At 41.0% G+C, this 25,228-nt stretch overlaps 1 protein-coding gene across 2 annotated transcripts in view; it reads left to right on the plus strand.

Annotated features, from left to right (window-relative positions):
- The window catches only part of SLC9A7 (solute carrier family 9 member A7), a 74,225-nt gene that overhangs the window by 11,520 nt on the left and 37,477 nt on the right, over nucleotides 1-25,228 (plus strand). For both annotated transcript variants that reach the window (XM_064438068.1, XM_064438078.1), the window contains exons 2-4: nucleotides 22,659-22,858; nucleotides 24,193-24,270; nucleotides 24,972-25,048. In XM_064438068.1, the coding sequence (XP_064294138.1) occupies nucleotides 22,659-22,858; nucleotides 24,193-24,270; nucleotides 24,972-25,048 (355 nt within the window). The remainder of the gene's footprint in view (nucleotides 1-22,658; nucleotides 22,859-24,192; nucleotides 24,271-24,971; nucleotides 25,049-25,228) is intronic.

The raw sequence follows: 25,228 nt of genomic DNA on the forward strand, positions 1-25,228 counted from the left end.
TCCCTGTCTCCATATATTAGTCTCAGAGAGCCATGAAAAGTTTACTGCTCTTGCTGGCAAATGTTTGAGTATTTATTTCAACATTTTCAGGTTTTGACCCTAATGGTTTCGGGATCTCTTCTAAAATGTAAAACATAGGACAGCTATATTTCTTGTTCTCTGTACTTCAGACACAAATACCTAATCTTCTTATTGTATCAAGCGCGTATGTCAGATACATAAGTGTTTTGTCAACCCTAATTAGGCATAGAGAAAACTTTGCATTATGTGTTGTGTGTATGTATGACAGAGCCCCTCTCATAAAGACTGGAAGGTCGAGGCAGGAGGTGTAAATAAGCACAATCTACTTTGTGTTTATGAACACTTTGTTCTTAGCCTGTTGAAGCTAAAGCTCCATACCAAGGCCTTAATCCTTCAGGGTCTGCTTAAACTTATAGTTATGTTCTTAAAAACAAAACCAGACAAACACAACTAAAAAAGGCCTCTGAAGCATTTGGTTTGCTACACTCACTGGCCAAAGTCATAGGTTCTCTTTTCTCTGTTACCAGACTGCAAGCTGTTTTTTCTGCATTAGGTGCTACCACTACCACAGATCCAAGAGAAACTAGGGACTCACAAAAATTTGGAGGACGATGCCTATATGAATTTAGTAGCCTCCTTTCCTCCTTCTTTCTTCATCTGCAAAGTGCTGACACAGATACAGAAAAATCTTGCCCTCCAATGGTTCCCATAGGTTTGACTATTCTTTTCTCTTGCTTTGCGGCTGTGTTCTCAGCTGTCCTGGTTCTGTGGGTATTGTTTAAATTTTTTAAATTAATACTATATGAATCAGTGTTTTTGCAAAATGTAAGGTAAAGATGCCACTCTTTCTAGGAATATTTAATTACTACAAGAATTAAACTAGCATTATTTAACTTGCTAATTGTCTGTGTCAAAGGCAAGACCTACTTTTCCGTCCTTGGACTTTCAAAGAAGGCTTAAGGTTTGACTTGTGGGCAAAGTACAGATTGCTTATCTATAAGAAGAAAACTTGGATCTCTGACGACTATTTATGACCAGGGTTTGTTATAGAATTTTTGTGGAATGGCAATTGAGGAAGCTAAGTCAATTTGTAACACTAGGTTATAATGAATTTGTAAAATAGTCTTTTAGTGAATCTAACCTTCTGAGATCTTCAGAACCATTAATTGCAGGAAAGGGCAATGCTTAAGAACAAAAGTTGGCAGCTTTTGCAATGATGGTAAAGTGCCAGAATCCAAATGATGCGATAACTGCATGGTGTTTTCTGGACAACTTGATCCTTGAACTGGTCACATTTCTGACCCACGTGTCTGTACCCACATACAACGCTGCAAGCCTGTCGTGGGTTAAACCCCAGCTGACAACTAAGCACCACGCAGCCACTCCTTCACTCCCCCTGACATGGGACAGGGGAGAAAATCAGAAGGGTGAAAGTGAGAAAACTCATGGGTTGAGATAAAGACAGTTTAATAGGTAAAGCAAAAGCTGAGCATGCAAGCAAAGCACAACAAGGAATTAATTCACTCCTTCCCGCAGGCAGGTGTTCAGCCACCTCCAGGAAAGCAGGGCTCCATCAAGTGTAACGGTTACTTGGGAAGACAAATGCCAACGCTCTGAGCATCCACCCCTTCTTCCCTCTTCCCCCAGCTTTATATACTGAGCATGACGCCATATGGTATGGAATATCCCTCTGGTCCGTTGGGGTCAGCTGTCTCGGCTGTGCCCCCTCCCAGCTCCTTGTGCACCTGGCAGAGCACGGGGAGCTGAAAAAGGCCTTGACTAGTGTAAGTACTGCTCAGCAACAACTAAAATATTTCTGTATTATTAACACTATTTTTAGCAAAAATCAAAAACATAGCCCTGTACTAGCTGCTATGAAGAAAATTAACTCTACCCTAGCCAAAACCAGCACAATGCCTCAGAATTCAATTATTCTCCTTCCAGAATAGCCTGTTCTTGTGTAATACTCTCTGTCTGAACACAGAGATGGTTTTCTGATGCTTCATTTGATTGGAAACAGTATTTCTTTGCATTTGATTTAGTATAGTAAATGTACCATTTTACATTTGGAGATGGTATTTTTTTTATTAATGATACCAGAAAAACTTTTCAGCTGAAGAAACTTAGGTGCTCTCTTTCTATTGTTCTGAAATGTAAACTAAGTGTATATTATATGGAGAACATAAAAGGTCTTTGAATAATATATTGAAATAAATATACAATCATTGGTCTGATGTAAGTAATTATTAGTTATACTCTTAAATCTGACAGTTCTTACTGTAGGTGATTTACCTGTTACATTGCATTTTACTTACTAGTTACTAAGAAGCTTGAAACAGCAACTTGTTGACAAATACAGATTTGTGGGAAGTTCCTGAGCAGGCAGAGGTTTTAGGTGGTTCAGAGGTGGTGGGCTGATGTGACCAGGAGGGTGTTCTGGAGCTGGTAAAAAGGACTGAGAAGATCTTACTGATTCCCTTTAGCACCTGTCTGTCAGACGTCCATTCTGTAATGCTGGCCTTCAAAGTTAAGCAACATGAAAATGAAAACAATATCCTATTTTTTTTTAATAGTACAAAAAGCTCACTTTTGACTGTAACTTAAACTAACCAAGTTCTATGTGCTTGGGGTTACTCTTGGGATGTCACATTTGCAGGACATGTTCTGTTAGACAAGTGGCTGTCTTGGCCAGGAAAATTTTTCTATGACTTAGGGTTTGATGTGCTTGAGGATTGTGAAGTTTCATTGTAAGCTTCAGTGAGCAGAATATCAGCCAGTACTGAAGAATTGACCTACCCTGTCCAGATTAACTTTCAGAATGAATTGCTGGGGCAACAGGTACCCCAAGGAGAAATGCTTGGCTGAACTTTCTCTACACAGGGAGATTTAACCAAGGAGAAGGCATTGGATACCATTAGGCTTATTGACATGGGCTGAGAGACTGACTATGGCAAGACGGAAGTATTCTGGGGGGAATGTGAATTTTTTTAGGGGTGACAAAAAAATGGCTGGAAAAAGTAAAGCTTTTCTGTGAGGAAGAAAAATTATCTGATTACTGGTGTAGGCTTTTCATTGCTATGTTCCTGTGCTATTTGGCAGACATTTCTATGTAGTCTGTGGGTCACAGTCCAATAATCTCAAGCCTTTGAGGTGATAAATAAGAAACCCTGAAAAAGGACGCTTTTCCTCAGGAACTTAACTGGGGAGGAAGCTTCTGGCTGCAGCTGGGGTTAGGCTGTTAAACTATGTGGTATACGTTCTCAGAAATCAATGTGAGTTGCACCATCTCTGAACCACCACAGCTATATTGCTCGCCCCGCAAAAATGTTTAGTCACCTGTTTACGCCGCTGCTTTTTTCTTCATACTCCTACTTGCTTGGCACACCTAGCACACCTGAAGGGATGGTGTGATAGCAGGGAGCAGTGGAATGGTTGGGCCACTGCTGCTCATCAGCCTAAAGTTAAGATCGAATTCTCCTCACAACACTTCATACCTGTTTATGTGGGATGAAAAAAGTGTGTGTATGTATTTGCAGATCCCTTAAGTATTAGCATCCAAGCATTGTAAAGCCTTAATTTTTGCCTCTTAAAGATGGAAAATAGTACTGGATCTGAAGTAGACAACAGGAAAGGGTTGCTCAAGGCTGCTCAGGAAACTCGCTGCTGAACTGGGATCACGAGTTGTGATTCTGTCCTTACTCAGTAATTTCCACTAGTGTTGTCTTTTCTGATAAGGGCAAAGCAGAACCCTCCACTCTGCAGCAGTCAATGCTGTGCATGCTTTTTGCTCCTGTAATGATCAGACAGGGCCCCAATTAAACATGATCTGAGTTTGCATATTTTAACTGCTCCTGTACATGTCCGTGATTTTTGCTTTATAGCAGCCCTGCAAAGCAGGCAGGCTGCCATGTCCCTTATGGGAGAAGTGCCAGCGCTAGAGAGTGTGCAGGTGATGGAGTCCCCCTTCCCTGCTGCTGAGTCTTAACCTGGCAGAGAGGTGTGTGAGTGACTTCTTGTGCCTTTTTTCCTAGCCAACAGTTATAAGGAGAGCTGATATTTGGTTCTTTTTTTTTTTTAAATGGATATCTGACTATTGGTAAAATAGTTAACAGGGAGTTTCCTGGGCTTTTTGTGGGTTTTTTTGGTGTTAGCTGTGAGTGTCTTCATATCAGACACTGTATGCATTACTCACCTTGTAAGGTCCACTCAGTCCTTTATTTCTGTTTGATTTGGTGCAAGATTTTTAGTTACTGTCGCAACAGGAGAATTGTGGCACACTTTGTTAATTTTCAGTTTATTTTAATGATAAATCTTCCACTTAGACCACTGGAAAAGATGCTTTTTTGCTCAGAGTAACAAAAGCTGAACCCAGTCCTCAAAGCAAACCTTTTAGTAGTGCCCAGTCATTATGCTGGTTTCTGAATATGTAGATTTGATACATTTAATGGTATTATCTGCCAAGCTTTTTATTGTTATGCTTGTCGTCTAAAACTTGGCTGACTGCAGTTTGAGCATTTGCCCAATGATCTGGCAGTTCAGCCTGTCAGCATTTAGCATGAGTAACCGGGCACACCTTTTGCCTATGCTTTGCTATTATAACAATGCAGAAGTTGACACTTTCTCCTGCACCCATCGTAACATGAAACATCATGGTAACAATGATAAACCTGTACTTGTCCTCAGAGTTCTGTTGTTCCTTCTGAAATATTAGTTATTTATGCCAGAAGAAAATGCTAGGCTAAATAGTCTACTTGCTTCCCTATGATAATTAGCTCCGAGCCGAAAACTGATCCTGTGTACCTGTGGGTCTAATAGCTAGGTAACACTTTACTGTAAGGAGCAGTTATCCAATTTGATCTTACATTTATTGTTGCTTAACCTGCTCATATTTCCTAACAAGTCCTCTTGCTTAAATCGATACAGCTTGTTAAAAGCTTTGTGAAAAAAAAAAAATAAAAATTTGCAGTGAACGTGTATTTACTGGGTTGCATTATCTATTCTGTAATCTATTTTTAGAATCTGGGAGGCAATTTTTTATTCACATTGGGTTATAGCAAAAGCACTGTGCAGCTGATTTGCCTGCTACTGAGGGAAGACTTGCTGAAGCGGTAATTCTCTTGAGGTCCTTGGCATGAATAGGCAACGCAGCAGTAATTTTTCTTTTCTCAAGAACTACTGTAATTGCTACAGCCTCAGAACATATAATCGTCAGGGGCTGATGTGAACATACCTTGTACAGAAGCAGCAGAATGCTTCACAGTGCCCGCAACCGCATTTCAGCATATCTGTAACCTTGTTTTATTTTTGTCATTCCTTCTATCTGTGAGTTATTGATCCCTAGACACAAAGGAGTGAGAAAAGGTAGTTGTTCTGTGTATTTGGGAGGGAAGGTGCTGTGAAACAACTTTCTTTATACAGAAGCACTTTCCAGCTTGTCAAATACAGCACCTGAATGATGTAGTGCTTCGTAGACCCTTTTTGACTCAATTTCCACCATTTACCTGTTTTGTTTTGAAGAGCATGTATGTTTTCTAGCTAACACTTGTACAGATCAGCTAATCTCCAGTGCATGCTCTGAAAGCTTGGATTTTCTTTGGATAGATTTTCATTATGGCCCTATTGCTGTTGTTTACAATCTAAAGAAAGGCTGCATTCATAAGGATTACTGCATCTGCGGAGGATGAAGAATAAGTAGCAATGATGAACTCCAGTGGTCATGAATGGATGGATTGTCCTGGGCATTTGTTCAGTTGTCAGGATATTGTGAAGTATTTGGGCTGGCAAAAAATGTTAGTTTTAGGTGACATACTCGTTTTATTAAAAGCACAGCAGAGTACTCTGAGAGAGCGTATCCCAAGACAGTATCTGATGTACTAGTGTATCTCTCTTCTTAGGTGTGATTGATTTATTTATTTCTCACTAAAAGCTTGTAACTTTAGACTTCAATTTTACTTTCCATCGCTAGTTGCACTTGTCTTAGGAGACAAGTCTTATCAAAATGGAACTTGCAATTCTGAGTGGCATGCTGTGTTGTGTTATGCCAGGAGCACTGAAGAAGGAAGACCGTACTGTACTGCCTGAAGATCAGAGTTGATTCTGGAGTCTGAAATGTTCCCTGTGTTCACAAATATAGTAGTACTATGACCAAGAGTTGGTGCCTTCAGATTCTACTTTGCCCCTGGTGTGGTGGGTGGTAGTAAATGCAAATTTTTTCCATTTATTCCATTATTTCAATTTATCAGTGTTCTGATAAAGCATTTTAGCAGTTCTATCCTCAGATAGTAGTCTCTCCTAAATACAGTGTTAATTAGGAGTTAACAGCCACTGGGCAGTTGCTGCACTCTTGCGTGGCATGCAGCACTTCGCAACGCTCCCGTACCAGAGCGACTTAATAACGTCTCACGTTACCAGTTTGCTCTTGATAGAACAATCTGGTTCAACTATGACCTCAGATAGATAAAACATTAGAAAGTTAGTACAATGTAATTTAAAACAGAGAATTAGAATGAAATTGTTTGGTAAAGTGTTTTGCAGGGTACAGGTACCTAGTCTGCCTGGCACTGACTGTGCAGATCAGAACAGACATGTCTTGTGACTGACTGGGGCTTCTGACTCCATTGGTACTAGCCGGCTGAGCAACTGCACAAACCAAATGTAACGCCTGTTAATAGTGTATAAAAATATAACACTTATGTGAGTGTTATTTATTGCACACAGTATTAATATTCTGATCTGAAGAAGGTTTTCTTGCCTTCGAATTTTCACTGTGGAATCTGTTTTGGTTGAGCCAACAAGCAAACGCAGGGACTTCCACATGGCTACTGAAGTGGCAATTATCTTCAAAAAGTACCACTAATGTCTATAGTTAGAGATAACCCTTCCTGAACAGTATTTTGCTAGTGACAGTTCGTTACTAATGACAAGTCTTGCATAAAGAGCCTTTGAATAGCGAACTCAGCGCTTGAAAATAGTAGCTATTTGAGAGATATATATTTAGAGGGAGGGAAGCAAGGGGAAGAGAATTTTCCCTTGATGAAGACATAGTGCTATATAAGCCGTCTAGGCACATATTTTGAATACTGTTTTCTTCAGATTTTCAGTGAAATTACTTTGCATGCAGTTGCCATCTTTAGCATCTCTGCTAATGGTAGACTTGAGCACACAGTGATGTGCTTTTTTGCAGATCTCTGCTAATGTATGTGTGTTCTCTGGTTTGACGGGAATTGGTGTGACTGCATTTCCTGATATCAGGACATCTGTGATGTTGTTAACTGAATATTTGCAGTTCTGTAGGCATCAGTTGCACAGCTGTTATCTCTTAGGCTGGATTTGCATTGTCATGTCACAGATTTATCTTTTTGTGGTTTGTGTTTTGGTTTGGGTTTTTTTTTATGTTCCTATTTGATAACTTTGATAGGTCACACTGAACGAACTGGCGTGTGTAGCACATGTGTATGAACTAGCTTCCATGCTACTTCTAGCACAGAAAATCAAATAACAATGTCCAACATTACTATATCCCATGGTCATGTGGACTCCCAGGATATTTCACTAGGTCTTTTGGAAATTGCAAAAGCAATGACTGTCACACTCCAAAAGTGTACTAGACCAATCTCTCCTCTGCTTGTGTCCACGATCAGAAAACGCATTGTCATCTTTGTGTCCGTGTACCTCGCCCATGCTTCAGCTTTAACTGCATTAGCCCAACTTGTGCTTTGCCTTGGGATGAAGGATACTATGTTTCCAGCAGCAATGAAGGTCAATTCCTAGATACTGTTGGAGATAGAGGGTGTCCAGATCAGCAAATGACCTTGTACCATTAACTTGAAAGGTCTTGTTTAGTCAGTGTTGTCTCTTCTTAGGCTCTAGAAGAGAGCTTGTATGTGGTATATAGAGCTGTTACCATGTAACACATCTCTCTAAAGTTTTCTTCCTTCCCTCTCCTATTCTTTGGGGATATGATTGCTTCTCCCTGGGGGCTCACACAACCGTTAAATCCTGTGATGTGTTTGCAGGGGAATGCTATTACTCCTTCTTTCAGGTAAGGAATCATGGCAAGGATCAAGATCAAAAGCATTCACTGAATCCCTTTAGTTGTCCCTTTTTGATGCCTGCAATTGGGATTTTCTTCTCTTTATGTTCCCAGATATCCTCTTATGTATCAGTGAAGCTTGGAAAGCCCACTACTCTTGCAAACCAGACCTCTAAAGACTTACTCGTTCAAGAATGCCAAATGCCTCTTTGAAAAGTGGCTTGTGGTTGTTTGCATCACTCATAAGCTCTTACAGACTCAAGCCTGGCATCCAGCTCTGCAGACAGCATGGCTTTGCTTTAAGGCTTTGTCACTCTTGGAAGAGACCCACCTTGCTGATATCCTTTCCAAATTTTAATAAATCAGACATGATCCTATTTCACAGCGGCCTCCTATGAGTTGTAACAAGTCCAGTCGTAGAGTAAACCCAAGATGCATTGGAATGAGGCTGGATTTCATATTTGAGCTGTCTAACCCACTGCAATGTTCTCATGTTCTGCCTGCTGATTTCTGGGAGTGGAAAGCAATTTTCTAAAGCAAACTGTAATGAAGTGTATTGTGCTGCATGTGCAGAGTGGGACACTTCAGTTTGCTTTAGAAAATTGTGTTCTGCATAAAAAATCTACTATTGGAGTTAAGATAAAGTAATGGTAATGGAGGGAAGAGACAAGTCAGGGGATGCAGTTCCAAGCTGTAACCAACCAGTTTTGGTTATAGCTTCTTTGCACTTCGCTTCTTGGTGAGTGTTTTTCTCTTTGCTTCTACAGCCTATTGTCACCAGCCTTCTTCCTCCCTCGCTGAGCTATGTCATGGTGCTCTCCCCGTTCAAGTGTCTCTGGGTTTTCTGGTGTTCCATGAGTCTGTGCTGTAGTTTTGATCAAGGTAATTATGGAAGCCTCAGTAGATACCCAGAACTGTTCCTAATCTTTCATAACCAATGGCAGAACTGTGATGGAAGCCTTTTTGGAGATAATCATAAGCTATTTTGGATTTTTTTCTAGTGTAGTAAGTAATTGTCTTAACAGCTATAACACAGTCTTTTCTCACTATTGTCCCTTCTTTTTTTTTTTCCAGAAGTTTTTACTTTCTTTTTTTGAATCTCTTTTTAAAAAACTATAATGGAGGTCTTTAGTTAATATTTTACAGTTTTACTTTAAAGCATAGGCACTAATAAGGATAGGACTTAAGCCTAGCAAAATAACCCATACAAATTTTATTTAACAGAACTTGCCTTCCTTTTATGAGATGTTTCCTCAGAAACTGGAAATGGAAATGTTGTTGCTCTGACAGAAGTATTTTCTACTCCTTGTCTGCAAAAAATCAAGTTACTTTTATGTAAGTACGTCTTTTGCAAAATCTGCAGCAATGTTAGGTGAAGATACCACAGAGACCACTCAGTCTGTCAGAGTTGGATTGCAAAGTCTTGAGTCTTGTTGACATCTCTTCAATTTGTCTGGCCTTAATATTTAATAAGCCTGATACTCTACATCTCCAGAGAGAGAGCAGTTCTTTTAAAAACTGCCTTGTGCCTTTGCCGGAGTTCTCATCAGGCTCTTTGAATTCAGAGGTGTGCTTGCAACGCTGTGTCTGGAGGGTAAAGCAATAATCATCAATTTTATGGCTCCATACTCTCGTTGCATTAAACTTTTAAGCAGTTTGCAGAAAGAGAATACTTTATATAGCACAGCAGGAATTTGGTTTTGCTCCTGATCAGTGGGAACTGCTGCAAGTCTCAGGCTGCCTTTTCAGGAGGGCGAGCATTAAGAGGTAAGTGGCTTGGCAGAGGCTGCTTCTCCAGGCAGCGCTACAGCCTGCATGTTCTAGTTGTCCACTTGATGCCGAGTGGCTCACCGGGACCTAGACTTTTCCAGAGGGAGCTGGCTGTTGAATGCGCAGGAGACGTGTGAGAGTTGCACTCCACATCCGTCAGTGAAATGGCAACAGTCAAAGCTGCAGATAAATGCCTGCTGATGCCCTAGAAAAGGGCAGCTGGGGCTGCTCCATAAAGACAAACGTTTTCTGTCTCCTGCCAAAAGCCAGGGGGAATCTCAGGGAAATACAGTCTGAGTAAACTGGTTTAGGCAGCATCTGTAGACATAAGGGCTCTTTCATCTCCAAACTTCTGATTTGAGCTCTGGTTTTGTCTTTGGATATACAGGAGTCAATTTTCAGGGTTGCTAACTGTCTGCAGGTTCCCACCAGTTGGACTTGTTTATGGTAGCGGAAAGTGTTCATCCTCTGCACCTTGTATCCCAAATTTGCTAGCTCGAGTTGGAGGCAGCTATTGAAACTGCTGCCTCTTCTGGTTTTTGAGCAGCCTAAGCAAAGAATCTGACTTCCTTCTTTCTGCAAACCCTTAGCCAGTAGAAAGTCATGCACAAAGTATTAAAAGTATTTCATTACATTGGCAAGTTACAGCATGGAAATCCATGCTAAACATGATAACGCTTTGTATTATTTTTGTGTAAGAAGGTGCATAGCTGAAATTGGAAAGCCCATCTCTAAGTTATGTGGTTTGGGTGTTTTCTAGAACTCTTCAAAAAAACTTGTCGTTTTTTAAACCTGTGGAAGTGGCTTGTTTTAGGTCTCAAAAGTGGTTTTAGCAAGTAACTTTGAGCTGGTATCTAAAGGAAAAAGGGTAATTTTTCTTTCTTCCTTTTCCCCTAGAGTCTTGAGTCAAATTTTGATTATTTCTTGTTCTCTTTAGTTATGTATGCAAGTTGCAAATGCTTTGTAAGAACATCTCATTTCTCTCCTAATATGGCTTTAGATTTTGAACTTTATTAGATGTGTTTGTCAGACTTAAGTTGGTGCTTATCTTTCGATGCTGTAATTTGTTTTGTTTCCAGATAATTACTGTTCTGTTTTCCCCACCCATCTTGATGAACAACCTGAAAGATAAATGTGTAGGAGCTCTTGCAAACTGCTAATGTTTTTAACAGGCAAATCGTTAAATCGGAAGTCTCTTCTTCAAGTGCACAAGAGACTTCCAGCGTCCACAGAAAATGTGCTTCATTTATAGCACTTCTGTGGCTTTTCTACCATGAACAGCACGAAGGAGATTGTGTCTGCCTATGGGTTGTAAATGAACTCAACTGTAATACTTTGAGACACATTAAAACATAGCTTCTGGGATGTAGGAAGTATCAAGTTGGGCTGAAAATGCTCCATTGGGCTGGAAGGCTCAAGCAGGGGCATGAAAGGAAAAGCTATTTACCTTCTGACTTGGGCCTTGGAGCAGTAATGGGAGGAATAGGCAACCCTAGACTCTGAACGGTTTCTCTTCCTAGCTTGTAAGCTTTGCTGCATGGAAGGGGACAAAGTGACAGCTGTGTTTCCTGCTGACTCTGGGCAAAAGCCATTCTCGTATCCTAGCGGCTTCCTTATACATCAAGGTATACAGAGTGGAGGTACCAAAACTAAGCTTGATGGAGGCAAAATAGAAGCTTGCAATGAGTTGCCCTGGATAACTTACCTCCACTGAAATAAATCTGCAGTCTTTATTAGCTACCAGTCCAGCTTGTGTGCTCTGAGGGTATCAGTGGGTGCACATACACTGCCATTTAACCTGCAAATTCATATGGTAACAAATCTTGGAGTAAGTACCTCTTAAAGTTTCAGGAGGTGTTTTTCCAAGTGTCTAGGTAATCATCCATGTCTTAAACACATTGTCCAAAAGCAATAGTACTAGAATGGAATTTTTAAAAATAAAAAACTTGTAAACACTTCCGTGTTCTTTGAGGGTAGCGCTTTCATCGTGAGCAATGTCGACAGATGTGGATTGTCTCAGCACATAAGCACAGGGTGGTGTAACCTGTTATCTACACAAACCAATGTTTTGAGGTTTTTTTGTATTAGTTTAAACTGTTTATCTGATACCAGAACACTGACAGCCACATAAATAAGTTACTTTTTTGTGGTTCAGGATGACAGTTGTAAGCTAGACAAAATGCAGTATATCGTATTCCATGTTGTTGTCACTGACACTTGTATTACTCTGTTAGGCATTTTCTTAGTCTAAGAAAAGAGTATCTTTGGAGAAGTAAAAGTGAAGTAAATCCAGAATTAGGTGATGCTGTATTTCGCTTGAAAAATCTAAATGAAAAAGTAAAAAGAAAAGGCTGCGAAGGTTACATCTGAGCAGTAATGCGGCTGACTACTTAAGCTCATGTATGCAAAAATGGTGAAGGACATGCATGGTGAGCAGCAGTGCTTGGTTTCATGGCCTGCTTACTCTCTGTGCTACCTTGTGTGTGTGTGTGAGTTCATCCCCTGTCCTCTAATTTTATGGGAACTGGGAGTTGTTCATGCTTCTGATGGCAAATATCTAAGCTCCCAGGTTTTTATACATTCTGTGTGCAGTTAATTATTTTAAAAGCATGTTCACTTAAGTGATTTTCTAAGTGAACTAGTTAGGCATAGTTAACACCTTGTATTGGTAAAAATCATGTAATGAGAAATAACTTAAAGTTTGGAGGATATTTTGGTGATGCTTATCTGAAGTAGCCCTGAAGTGCAGTGCTGTCAAGCGAGTGAAACAGATCTTTCCTTTGGCTTGGTATCTTCCTGAAATGGTATCCATATACGTTGGGAAGCAAAAACTACTTTATAGTGATTGTTTTGCCTAAGTCCAAACCCAAGATTTTAGTGTGGGGCTGGGAGTGGTTGTGTTGAAACAGTTTGTGTGGGAAAACCTGCTGGTTAAATCTGAGATTATATTATGCTTGTTCTTGAGGTTGTATTTGTTTGAGAGAATATGCAGGGGAGAGGAATGAATGGCCAAAAGACAGCATAAATAAATAGCTGTATGCATTTAAAGTGGCTACGATAAGAGCAAGTTTGAGGTGCACAGTGGTTCTGCTCGTGTAAGTGAGATAGCCTTCGGAATGATGTTTTACTCCTTATCCCTTTCTCTCCTACCAAGGGGTCTTGCACCAAACCCCTGTGGTGTCAGTGGGTCAGATTTTTTCCATGTAGTGGAGATTGTCTGCTCTTTAATAAATCTGATTTTACTAGTGTTCAGGTGGCACCTTTGGACTAGGAGGGGACACAAAATCATAGGTTCCCAACCACGTCTGTGCCATTAGTGAGACACTCTGGGGTTAGAGTTGAGGTGGGATGCAGAGAAAAGGCAAAGTGGGTATGATTGCTCGGGCACTATGCTGGCACCACTGATGCTAAAAAAGCTGGGAGGGATGGCAAAGAAGTCAGGCCAGAGCAGCACCTGAGATCTGTCAGGAGCAGGTGAGGAAGCATCAGTCTGCAGTAGGAGAAGAGCAAGGAGGTAGTGACTGGGAACTGCAGGGTGAGTTTGGCTGGAGTAAGGTAAAGCTTGTACCAGTTTAAGAGGGAAATAGGAGGGTGACAACAGGCTGTGTAGGAGGTTGGGAATTGCAGCTGTGAGACCTCTGGACAATGTGCTGCTTGTGAGCAGGCTGAGCTTTTGGCTGGCTTTTCTTGTTGCAGCTCAAAGTGCAATCTTTCTTCTTCCTCTCTAGCTCATGGGAATCAGTCAGGAAGACAGAAATGTCATAAAACTGCTCATGTACTGCAGGCTGCGGCAGCAGTCATTTGCCTGGCTTTTGCAGTTAGTACTAAAACAACTGCTTAAATTTTACACTATGTCTGAAAGTAGAAAAGGCAGTCTTGGGCAAATAATAGTCGATTCCTCTGATTCTCTGTTCACCTGTTGGTAAGGTCCTAGAAGTGTTCTGGCTTTTTTGGTTCCTAGTGTGTAAAGTGGGATGGATATTGGTGTAGCTGGGTCAGTGGGTTAAACAGCTAAACAGAATTGCGGTATGTTTGACAAAAGGCCACAGCCACTGAAGTGCCCATGCTCAGAGCAGTCACCCAGAAAGGTGAAGCAAGGGGAACACATGGCTTCTTACCTCTGCTTTGGAGACATCTCTAAGTGGCAGGTTGCCCCTGTGAGATCAGATACCTCTTCTGTCAAGACTCCGTGTGTTTAGATGTTGCAATAACAAAACTTCTATGGTCAGACATAATGATCACAAAAAGCCAGAGTTGTCATTTTGCTGCTATTTCTGTCTTTTGGGTCGGTGCATTTCCCTATAAGCCACAAACCATCTTGTTTATTAGTGCTGGTTGATCTTCTGTCCACAGCTACAGAGCATGGGGCTTGCCTCAGCAAAGATGATCTTGAAAATTTGGTCAACTCAAAACTTTGTCTGTTCTACCAGTAGGAGGTTGTGGTGTTAGTAAATGGATGAAGCTTGGGGCAGCAAGACTTCTGGGAAGACAGAAGTTGTGGTTTAACCCCAGCCAGCAACTAAGCCCCACCCAGCTGCTCGGTCCCCTCAGTGGGATGGGGAGAGAATCAGAAGGGTAAAAGTGAGAAAATTCATGGATTGAGATAAAGACAGTTTAATAGGTAAAGCAAAAGCTGCACATGCAAGTAAAGCACAACAAGGAATTAATTCACTCCTTCCCATGGGCAGGCAGGTGCTCAGCCACCTCCAGGAAAGCAGGGCTCCATCAGGCTTAACAGTTACTTTGGAAGACAAATGCCATCACTCCAAATATCCTCCCCCTTCTTCCTTCTTCCCCCAGCTTTACATGCTGAGCATGGTGTTATATGGTGTGGAATATCCCTCTGGTCAGTTGGGGCCAGCTGTCCTGGCTGTGTCACCTCCCCCAGCCCGCTTGCTGGTGGGGTGGTATGGAAAGCAGAAAAGGCCTTGGCTTTGTGTAAGCACTGCTCAGCAGCAATGAAAATATCCCTGTGTTATCAACAGTTTTCAGCACAAATCGAAAACATAGCCCCGTACATGCTGCTATGAAGAATATTAACTCTACCCCAGACAAAACCAGCACAGAAGTACTGGGAAGTTCTTAAGACAACTGAAAACCTTTCTGATGCAGATTTTAGTTCATTCACCTTGCTCAGACTTGTTTTTGTTCTTCCTAAGGATTTGATTGGGGCCCCTACCCCAGTCAGAAGCTTCCAGAAACATTTTTTAGGATGAAGGCCTCCACACACATCTATCACTTTAAATATCTCTCAAATGAACAAAGGCCTGAGGCTGGGATGCAGAACTCCCCTTAGTAAGAAAACAGGTTTATCTATAGTTAACAGCAAGAAAACAGGCTTATCTATAGTTAACAGCTCTCCTTGTAGATATTGTGGGGTCTTTGAACCCAAATCCATGCCAAGAGGAATGTATTTCCTGCCCCTTCCCCCTTCATCCTCTCCTTATGTCAAACCTTCAGAATTAAATGACAGTGTCAGCAGATTGCTGCCTCTTAATGAGTTTCAATGGGGTTGCAGATTGAAGCCTGACTGCTTGCAATGACAGATTAATAACTCCTTCTGCCAAAGCTTTATAGCATGTTTTTTTGGGGGAATAATTATTGTCTGAGCTTTTTCTTTTAAACTGGGAAGCTTCATTTCTTGCTAGTGCCTGAGCCAGGTGATATTACCGTAGAGCTTTTTATAACAAGAGGCCTGACATTATTCTTTTTTGGACTCTGAGGAGCTTGTGGCCTCATGTTCAAGATATGCTGAGCATATGCATATATACTAGCATGCGTATGCAAATGGAGATAAAAGCAGTAACAAAACACAATGATTAAACAGGAAGTTTCATCCACCACAGAGCTGCTGCTGTTCCTGCTGTTTGTTCTTCTTGGTTGCCTGCCAGTGTGGTCACCAACTTGCCCATGGGAAAGAACCTCAGTGTCTGGGGTTTTTCCTCATCTGGCTTAAAAATCTGTGTTGAAAGAAATGCTTCAGCTCTGCTTCTGCTGCATGGGACTTGGGACCATTGCAGTTGGTGCCCTGTTAGGGAGTCGCTTCTGTGCTAGGCAAGGAAAGGGGATGGTAGGATGGCAGAAGTTAGTTTAGTGTCTTTGTGGTTGCCCATTGCAGCTCATGCCTCCAGGGGAATGTGCATGGCACTAGGATGTGTATGGCTTTCACTGCTTTCAGGTTTATAGCTAAGGAGGAATCTTTATGCTTCTGAAAGTACAAAAAAATCTTTTTAAATGTTATGTATAAAATATTTAACAGTAAATGCTTTGTTAACCATTGTTTCAGGCAATGCGGATTTATGTGCTAAACGAACTTGAAAACATGCAATCAAGGAGAGTTGAGATTAGTTGCAGGCCCTGACCTTCTTTGTGTAATATCTGACAAATATCTGTGCCTTTTATCTGTAGTATCTTATTTTGAAGTTGAGGGTGTCTCTTTAAACTGTCTTCTGTGACTTGTCTGAACTCTTCCACTGAGTCACTGCTAGAGTTGGGAATCGGACCAGGAGCCTTGACTCACAGTCCTGTGCTTGGACCAGAGGCCACATGTCCTTACCACAGGACAGCACTTTCTGCCAGGGCTGAGTCTTCAGTTCAGGGTGTTCAGTATAAGATGTGGGGTTGTGGTTTGTTGTGGGGTTCTGTTTTTGTTTCGTTGTGTTTTTTAACTATCTCTTTTCTGGATTTTTAGACTCTAGGGGAGAATACAGGGAACGGTTTTTCTTACTGGTTATTATTTTGCTGCTTTTTAATGATAATGTTTCTGTGGTTGCCATCTTATTTGGAACAAACTATTTTTTTCTGGAGTTATAACTCTCCTGTGCAAATGTGAAGCTATGTGTGAAACCTAATAATTCTTCAGAAATTAACTACTGAAATTCCAAGGCAACATTCTGTTTAAATATCTCCATAGTTTTATTTTTAAATTATTCTTTTCTACCTTAAACCTGTTCTTTAACACCATCATCAGTAAGAAAGTGCATTACAGAATAAAGCATAACTGCCTTATTCTGTAGCTCACAAATTGTTTCTGACCATTTCACTATGGTAGATCATGCTAACATGACACAACCTGAAAAAGAATTGGTTACCCTGGGAAAAACTAAAGCAACAGTTAGTCAGAAGGCATTTTTGACCATCACAGACACTCTTGTGGGGTTTTTTTTGGAACCAAGGCTTGCGAGAAGGCGAGGGTGTGCATGGTGCACATGTGTCGAGCAGTGCAGAGCCAGCAAGTTAATCTGACGTTTGGTTCTCCAGTGTCCCAGTAACTTTTCTGTGAGTGATCTGTTTATTTAAATTCAAAACTATGCTTAGTTTGGCTTATTTAAAAGGTGAATAAAAGGCTTACTACAAAGATGCCCTTGATAGCATACTGCTACATGTGCCAACAAGGAAGAATTATCAGCTTGTTTACTGTCTTTTAACTTCCTTATCTAAAATAGCCTAAGGCAATGAGAAAGCATGACCTTGAGTCTGTTATTCAGCATTTTGGGTTTTGGATATCCCCAAAATTTCCTTCAGACTTAAAGAATTGGCATCACCTGCCCCAATTCCCTGTCAAAAAAAGTTGTGTTTTTTTTCCAACTGAAATGTGAACTTGTCTTGTGTTTACGCTGCTGAACATAAACTGCCAAAGACGAGGATTAATTTTAAAACAGGCTTCTCATTTTTCAAGTCTTGCATCGTCTACAGCGATGTGACAAGCTGATGAATGCCGTGCTGGTAGTGTTGCACCATTAAGAAAGTAGCGATGCTGAGTGTGAGACCCTAACGGAGGTCTGGAGCTCTGCACTGATTTGCTTAACCCTTCTTCAAGGGGACATATAACAGTGTTCCTCTGTACTCCTGTACACGATAGCACAGCGAGTGGCAAGCAAGTGGTATAGAGAGTGGGTTGTTAGCTCTTCTGGAGGTGGTGTGTAACATTTGATCTGGTTTTATCTGATGTGCAATATTACCAGCTCAGTTCTGGATCAGAAACAATGCTTCAAACAAAAATCAGAAACAAAGCACTAAGAAAGCGTTCAAACTTCCTCATATATTGCTGCCAAATTTGAAAGTGTGGACTGTGACATTCAAAGGTTGACCCTGTATTAGGAAAAGTACTTTCTCTGTTGGTGTGTCAGGCTACTCAAAGTAAAACTTTGCAACTGTGATATCTTCCTGCATACAAATGTTCTATAGCAAAACAAGCTGTGTGATAAATATTATTAGTCTTTTGCCTTGAAAATACTTACAGGGCTTTCTTATGTCCTTCTGGCCAAGGTTTTTTTCATCTTTGTTTCTTTGTCCTCAAACAGGTAAAAAGTTTATTTTGGGACTATGGAGGAAAAAAAAAATCTAGACTTTCAAATGTAAGAAATCCTTTTTACATATTCTTGACGTGTTTTTTCAAAAGCAAACAGGTGCTTTACTCACCATCACCTCGCACCACAAGGAAGCTGGTGTCCAAATACCCAAAATACTCTATTCTGCCTCTGTGTGGGCTGTGCTAAGGGGAGACAGGCTGTGTGCCGAGGTGAGACTGGGTCTCACCTTGAAAGCGCTGCCCAGCTTGACAAACCACTGGTTTGCTCCAGCGTTGCTATCAAAATTTACTAATTTTTAAAAAAATGAAAGACTGCTAGCAAGTGCTTTCTCTGCTGTATTGCAGAATCTGCTTTTCTGTATTTATGTGACATTAACAGTAGTTGAACATCTCCTGGTCACCCTCTCTGCCTGCTTTCCACAGGGTGACTTGTGGCCCAGGCAGGGGCAAGTCAGGGTGGATTGAGGAAGTAAAAACATCCCCTTCCTGGTCTGCTGGATCACTTTGGCTTTTGTGATCAGACTCGTACACTGCCATTTCTTCTCCTCTGACTTGGTTTTAGAGTCAGCAGTGCTGTCTGTCAGTTTAAAAAAAAAAAAAAAAAAAGGGGGGGGGGGGGGAGCAAAAACCAAACAACCCAAACCAACCTAACTCCAAAGCAACAGAAATCCCCAAGACTGACCCAGGAAGCAACAAAGAAACCTTTGCAGCATAAAGTACCTGTCTGAGGGATCCAGCTGTTCATAGGAAAGAGTATGAACTGCAGAATCATCTAGGCTGAAAAGGATCTCTGGGCATAGTCTTGTCCAGCCCTCTGCTCACAGCAGCTGCTGCAGCTTGGGTCACTCGGGGCCATATTCATGTGAGTTTTGGTCATATGCAAAGATGGAGATGGTATAGCCTTTCTGCATAGCCTTTGCTGGTGCTTAGCTACTTCATCATCTAAAAACCAAAAGCAAACTTTGCCTAATTTTTTTCCCCCCACATTGCAACAAGTTTGTTGCCTTTAGTCTTAACCACTGTGCACTTTTCAGAAAAGTCTGTCCCTCTTTTCTCTGTCTTCCCAGTAGATAGCTGCAAACAGCAATGAGATCTCTGCTGAGTCTCCTTCAGGCTGAAACATGGTTAATACAAACTGCACTGCATAGGGAAGGATCCTCAGTATTTGATGCCTGGCTGTTTAGCAGGAGCATATGAAATAAACTGTTTGAGTTTGCCTTTTGATCCTGTCCACTGATTCAGTTTGAATTCACTGATTGAACTGTGTGTCGTGGAGTGTGAATACCTCCGGTTCCTGCAAGCTGCTGCCTGCTGAAGCTCCCTGAAACCTCAGGGCTGGTTCTTCAGCAGACAACTGGGCTGGAAACCACACAGAGCTTGGCTCTGACCAGGGACAGGCGCTCACAGTTGAGCGTCCCTATCTGAATTCATATTCTCGCTTCACTGAGTTCTGTGCTCAAACAAAACCAAAAGTAAATATACCATTTTAAACGGTGCATTGTGTAGGTTGGTGTTGACTATGTCTGAAGTCCAATGTTTTATCAGTAGTGATTTGTTTTAAAAGGGAAAAAAATATTCCCAGCTTTTTAATGCTTCATTTCCAATAAGATGTTCTTTGTGTACTAGCTCCATGATGGACATCGTATACACAAGACACTGGTATAAATGCTTCCTCTGTTAAAAGTGAGAATGTAAGTCATGCATACAGGGCATGAAGTATTAATTTTTGATACTATCCCTCCTGAGAGTTTTTGAGCAGTCATGTAAACTTGCCGTTGCAACAGCTACTACAAACCCAAACTTTGAAAGTAAGGCCCTTCTCAAATTTTGAAGTATTTGCAGCCCATTTCTAGCTTTTTTTTCCCCTTGCAGTAAAATATGGTGCTGGATTAGTGGCTCTAGAGGTTTCTTTTTTTGAAGAGGTAAAATGTTTTTAAGCAGTCAGATAAATATTTGCTCTGTTGATCCAGGTTCTCCATAAACTCTTCACCAGTGAGACTTTGTGGTGCAGAAGTAACATGGAGTTTGTGTGCTGATTCTGCCGTATCTGTTCCTAGCCTCCAGCGTCTATCCCTCCCCTTGCTTCCAAATAAGCAACAAGGCTATACTCAATTTATGCTTGTGTTAACAGCCAAGAGGTCAGTCTAGAGCATCCCACTAGGTTTGTCCATTGAGCAATTCCAGGTCTCTCTCTCTTCTGTTTTTGTTCTGCAGCTGCAACTCTGACGTTCTGGAAATGGTTGAAATCAAGTGTCTGGAGAGAATTTATAGAGGATGCCCTGGCCTTCTGTATAATGCCTAAAGGCAGGCACCTTAGAAAGACATCCTTTTTAAAGCTGTAAATCAAGCTGTTTCGTCTGCCTGAAAAGCGCTTGTGTGTTTAGGTTTTTTTGGAACATTTTTTTGTCAGTGTTGCTTCATCAAGTGAGATGGGATGTAGAAATCATCTAACAAGTCCAGTAACACTTCAGTCTGTAAAAGATCCAATATTCACTGGAAAACTGAAAATACTTCCATGTGGTTTTCCATAAAGACTTTAAATTTTTTTTGGAAAGGTATTAATGACTTCAGGATTTCTGCAGCTCATGTCTCTGTCAAACATGTCCAGCTGACTCATCTCACTTTCATGTTCAAAACCTCTTATTTTGGGACTGTATAATAAATATAGCAGTATGCCTGTACCTTTGTAAGACTGGGGAACTTCCCCTCTCTTAACTCATCTTTCGAACTACCAAGTGCCCGATACTTTTTGCTAATGAAGCTGTCCATGGTCTTTGCGTGGCTTCCTGGGCCTCTTCTTTTTTCACCCCATTTCCTTTCATGACTGAGCCCCATGTAGTTTTAGCCAGTTGACTGCACCTTGCCTTGGTCAGCTGCCACTGCTTCTGCTGTCCTCCTGTTTCGACACCGGCCACCCTGGTCCCAGCTGCGTCCTGCTGCGAGACAGCAGCCTGGCAGCAGGGATCAGATGTTCCTAAGTGGTGCGGTGCTCAGTGAGAAGGTCATGCAGTTTGGTGTTTTATCAGTAGAAGGTGTATGAAAACAGGGTATTTCCACGGCCCAGCTAATACAGCTACAGGGGACTCTGAGGGTTAAGGGATGTTTCACTTCAAACACAGGGTGTCAATTACGGATATAACTGGTGTATCTTCAAAACTTATTTTAAAGTAACTGGTATATCTTATTATTGGGGGAAGATGTATGAGTGGATTATATTCAGCTGTATAATGCGATCACATCCTGCTTTCCAGTGCATCTTGCTAATGCAATAGCAATGGGGGTTTCCCATCTGCTTTTGCAATGAATTCACTGAAGGACAGAGTCTGAGCCTAAGAAGCTATTAAGTCTATTGCAGTCCCCCTCCCTGTTCTCAGCTTAGTAGCAGTGTAGATCTGGCTTTGTGCCACTGCTATGTATAAGCTCATCTGTACAGTTTTCATTCCGGCTTCTGATTTACTACAGGATTTCTGGCTGATGCTGGTTAGATCAAGTTTTAAAACACAGTCTTCCTGGTGTATTCTGTGACCCTAGCTCTTCCTAGGCGTGAGGGGGGTGAGAGCAGCAGAAAGCTTTGGCTGCTTGCCTGGTTGGGTTGGTGAAGAGGTCTCTACCCATAACTGGCAGTGCAAGTGGCGTGGAGGTGACTGGCCCTAACCTGTCACTTTGTGCAGAGCTGCGTTTCTGCTGCATCTGTCATGCATAGCTGTCAAATGCTCTGGGGTTGTTAGGAGCATGCTTGTACAAAACTCTGTATTTAAATTGTTGGCATTTGAGATTTCAGTAAGTAGATTTATCCTGCTCAAGGGATTTTTTCCCCTGTGTTCTCTTTGAGTATCTACTTCTCTTTTCTAAATAGAATACATCTTAATCTTCCAGTTACTTTTAAATGATCTTGTTCCTGCCGTGTTCTCTTGATTGTAGAGAAAGAGGGCTGGAGGGGAGCCACCCACTAGTGTCACATCTACTAACTGTTGTACCTTCTCCTGCATTAAAACTGTTTTTCCCCTCTGTACTTGGAAAGAGTATGAAGTGTGTTCTTTTGGCTGGCTTTTTTTGGCGCGCAGTTTTGTTACTCATTACACTATGCCATAAAGAAAAGTCAGTTTTGGGGTTTTTTTTGTGCGTGGTGTGTGATAAGATTTTTTTCTTTGTTATACCTCATTTTTTCTCTGGTTATTACCTGTCAACTTAATTTTCCACCTGGGGAAACAGATCTATGGATGCAGAGTGAGGGTCCCAGGGAGCAAAACCAGCACTGATGAGGGTTAGGAAGACAAAACACAAAACAATGTTTTCTCACTTCAGGAAGATACCAGGTTTTATAAATTCATCGGTAGTTTTGATGTGCTTGGGGCCTCTCTTCCTCAGCAGGAAACTGATAGTAAAGACTCATGGCAAAATGTTTATGAAGCACGTATGCTTGTAAGACTCATGAGAGGCTCATAACCTTGGATGTTATTTGAAACTAACAAGTTAGGCACAGGAGTAGCAAGTCAGCCTCATGGATTTTTAACTCTCTTCCAGGACTCATAGTTGGGGTGATCTTGAGATATGGGACTCCCTCTACCAGTGGCCATGACAAGCCATTCAGCTGCTCACAGGAGGACAGGCCGTTTACAACCCTGCTGGTCAACGTCAGCGGGAAGTTCTTTGAGTATACGCTCAAAGGGGAAATAAGCCCTGGGAAGATCCACAACGTGGAGCAAAACGACATGTTGCGAAAGGTGAGGGTAGACCATTTCTTGTGCTTGGCTGAGTGTTTTTTCTTTTACCTGTGCTTTCCTGCCTCCTCCCCACACCACCCCATTTGAATGTTGGGTAGTATCAAGTGTCCGTATATTTGACAGTATTAGTACTTCAATGCTTAATTCAAAAGCACCGTCTGTATTATATCGCTGCCGGCAAAACTGTGCTCTGTTGCATGCATGTAATGCTTTCCCAAAGTCCTTGATTCTGTGTAAAGACTTAATGTATATTTCCAATGTCTGTAAAATTCATGAAGACCAGCTAAACCAAAAAAGCCTGATGCTGCTTTGTATAATACAAGGAATTTATTTTTTTGTGTGTGTGAAAAGTGATTGTTTCTTTGTGTGTTTTTCCTAGGGCTTTTAAATCTGTTTTTTGTCAGGAAATATTTTTGCTGATGTCCCTATAATCCACCAAATGAGACAATCTGGTACTGGAAGTGAAATTCATCTATTAACTCTTACTCAGATCTCCTATTTGGTGGCTTATTCTATTCAGTGTCAGGAATTAACCACCTTTTGTGTGTATCAAAGCTTGACTTTGAAGTATAGGATTGAGACTTCAGGCTTGTAACCTAAAACCACTTTTTTTTCTGCTGACTGTGGAGAAAGCTTAGGTGGCTGTTTATATGTACCTGTCTGCTAGAGGTATCTAAAGCTAGCTGAAATTAATCCTATTCTGGGAGTTGCACACTCGTGTGTGTCTTCTAACCTGTGCTTACGTAGGGGGCAAGAGAGCCTAGTTAGTCTCACATGTGTGCAGGACTTCTGATTGGATTTTACATGTTGCTTTTTGTACCTTACTCTAGTGTAGTCCTTCATGGATATCTGGATCTGGAGCTACCACTGAAACACGTGGAAGTGGTGGACGATCCCAGTTCCTGAAGACCAGTCTTGTATCTGGCCTGATTAGCTTACAACAGCTGTGCAGGGGCTAGACTTGTGCAAAAAAAGACCAGACCACCAAACCCCAAGAGTTTAACTAGCACCTCATCTGCAAATATATATTATTTATTACAATAAGAGATACCTCCTCCAGCATAATTTCTATTAGAATTTTTTAATTTAAAAAGGGAATGCTGCAAGACTATAATTGATGATGTCTCTTTTTCTAGATGCTGTTTACCATGAACAGCTGCTGCTTTTTGCTGCTGCAAACATACAGAGCTGGCTGGTATTTTGGAGGGACAACTTAGCCAGTTGTTTGCCATTTCAACAACCAAAAACAGTAGTTTTCAGAAAATGAAAGAGGAAAAGACCTAACAATTTGTGTATGCCTGTTTCTAACTGAAGTTTCATATTTTATTTTTTAGGTGACATTTGACCCAGAAGTTTTTTTCAACATTCTGTTGCCTCCTATCATTTTTCATGCTGGTTATAGCCTGAAGAAAGTAAGTGTAATAATTTTCCAAGGAGCATAATTTTTTTTTTTTTAATTGTGAGACTGCTGACTTGTTCAGGAGTACAGTCTCCATTTCAAGCATATTTTTTTAATGGCAGTAAGAAAAATCTTATTTTCTCCATAGATGGTTGGGTCATATTGTTTTAAGAGAAACTACATGTACTTTTTATTATAAACGCATTAAACTCTAGTTAATCTTGTTAGTTTTCCTTTGAATGTTGCCAGAGGTTAGTGACTATTTAATTTAAATTTAAAAATGTCCTGCTATGAATTGTTTTGGTCCTCTCTAATACCCAAAATGCAGTAAATCATGCCAAGAAGTGGACCCAAACCTGAGTCCCAGTAGTGAGGTGCCAGACACTGAATGGCAGAAAGGCCCAAATCCTGCTCTTGCTTGAAGATACCGTGAATTGGTACTCTTTTTCAGTTTTGCAGATAACTCTTATCTCTTATGAAAACATCTGTATGGAAAGCTTCCTGTCAATAAGGTCCATTTAGGGTTTGATACGTGGTTCAGATTTGGTTTATTCAATTCATTGAAGGTGAACAAAATTTACACTGGAGTAATGAAGCATTTCTCTGAAATGGAGGGGAATTTCTGTGTCTTAATGCAAGTGTAGTAGTGTGCTGTATGTTTTTGAACAGGTAATAAACTTGTTTTAAGTATATAAACCTCCTTTTCCTATGCAGAGACACTTTTTCAGGAATCTGGGGTCCATTTTGGCTTATGCCTTTTTAGGAACAGCAGTATCTTGTTTTATTATTGGGTAAGTGAACTCTGTGACATCAGTTCCTTTCTTTACTAAAGTTTAAGTTGATAAAGTGTATGTTGAGCCTTCCAGATTGCTTCAGTTTTGTAATTTGGTGGTTTGAGGATTTTATCTGTGTATCTTCCAGGCAAAGTGCAAATGTATCTTTTGCTGAGATTTATCCCATTTCTAAACAAT

This window comes from Phalacrocorax carbo, chromosome 1 (assembly GCF_963921805.1).
Source record: "Phalacrocorax carbo chromosome 1, bPhaCar2.1, whole genome shotgun sequence".
Lineage (NCBI taxonomy): Eukaryota > Metazoa > Chordata > Aves > Suliformes > Phalacrocoracidae > Phalacrocorax > Phalacrocorax carbo.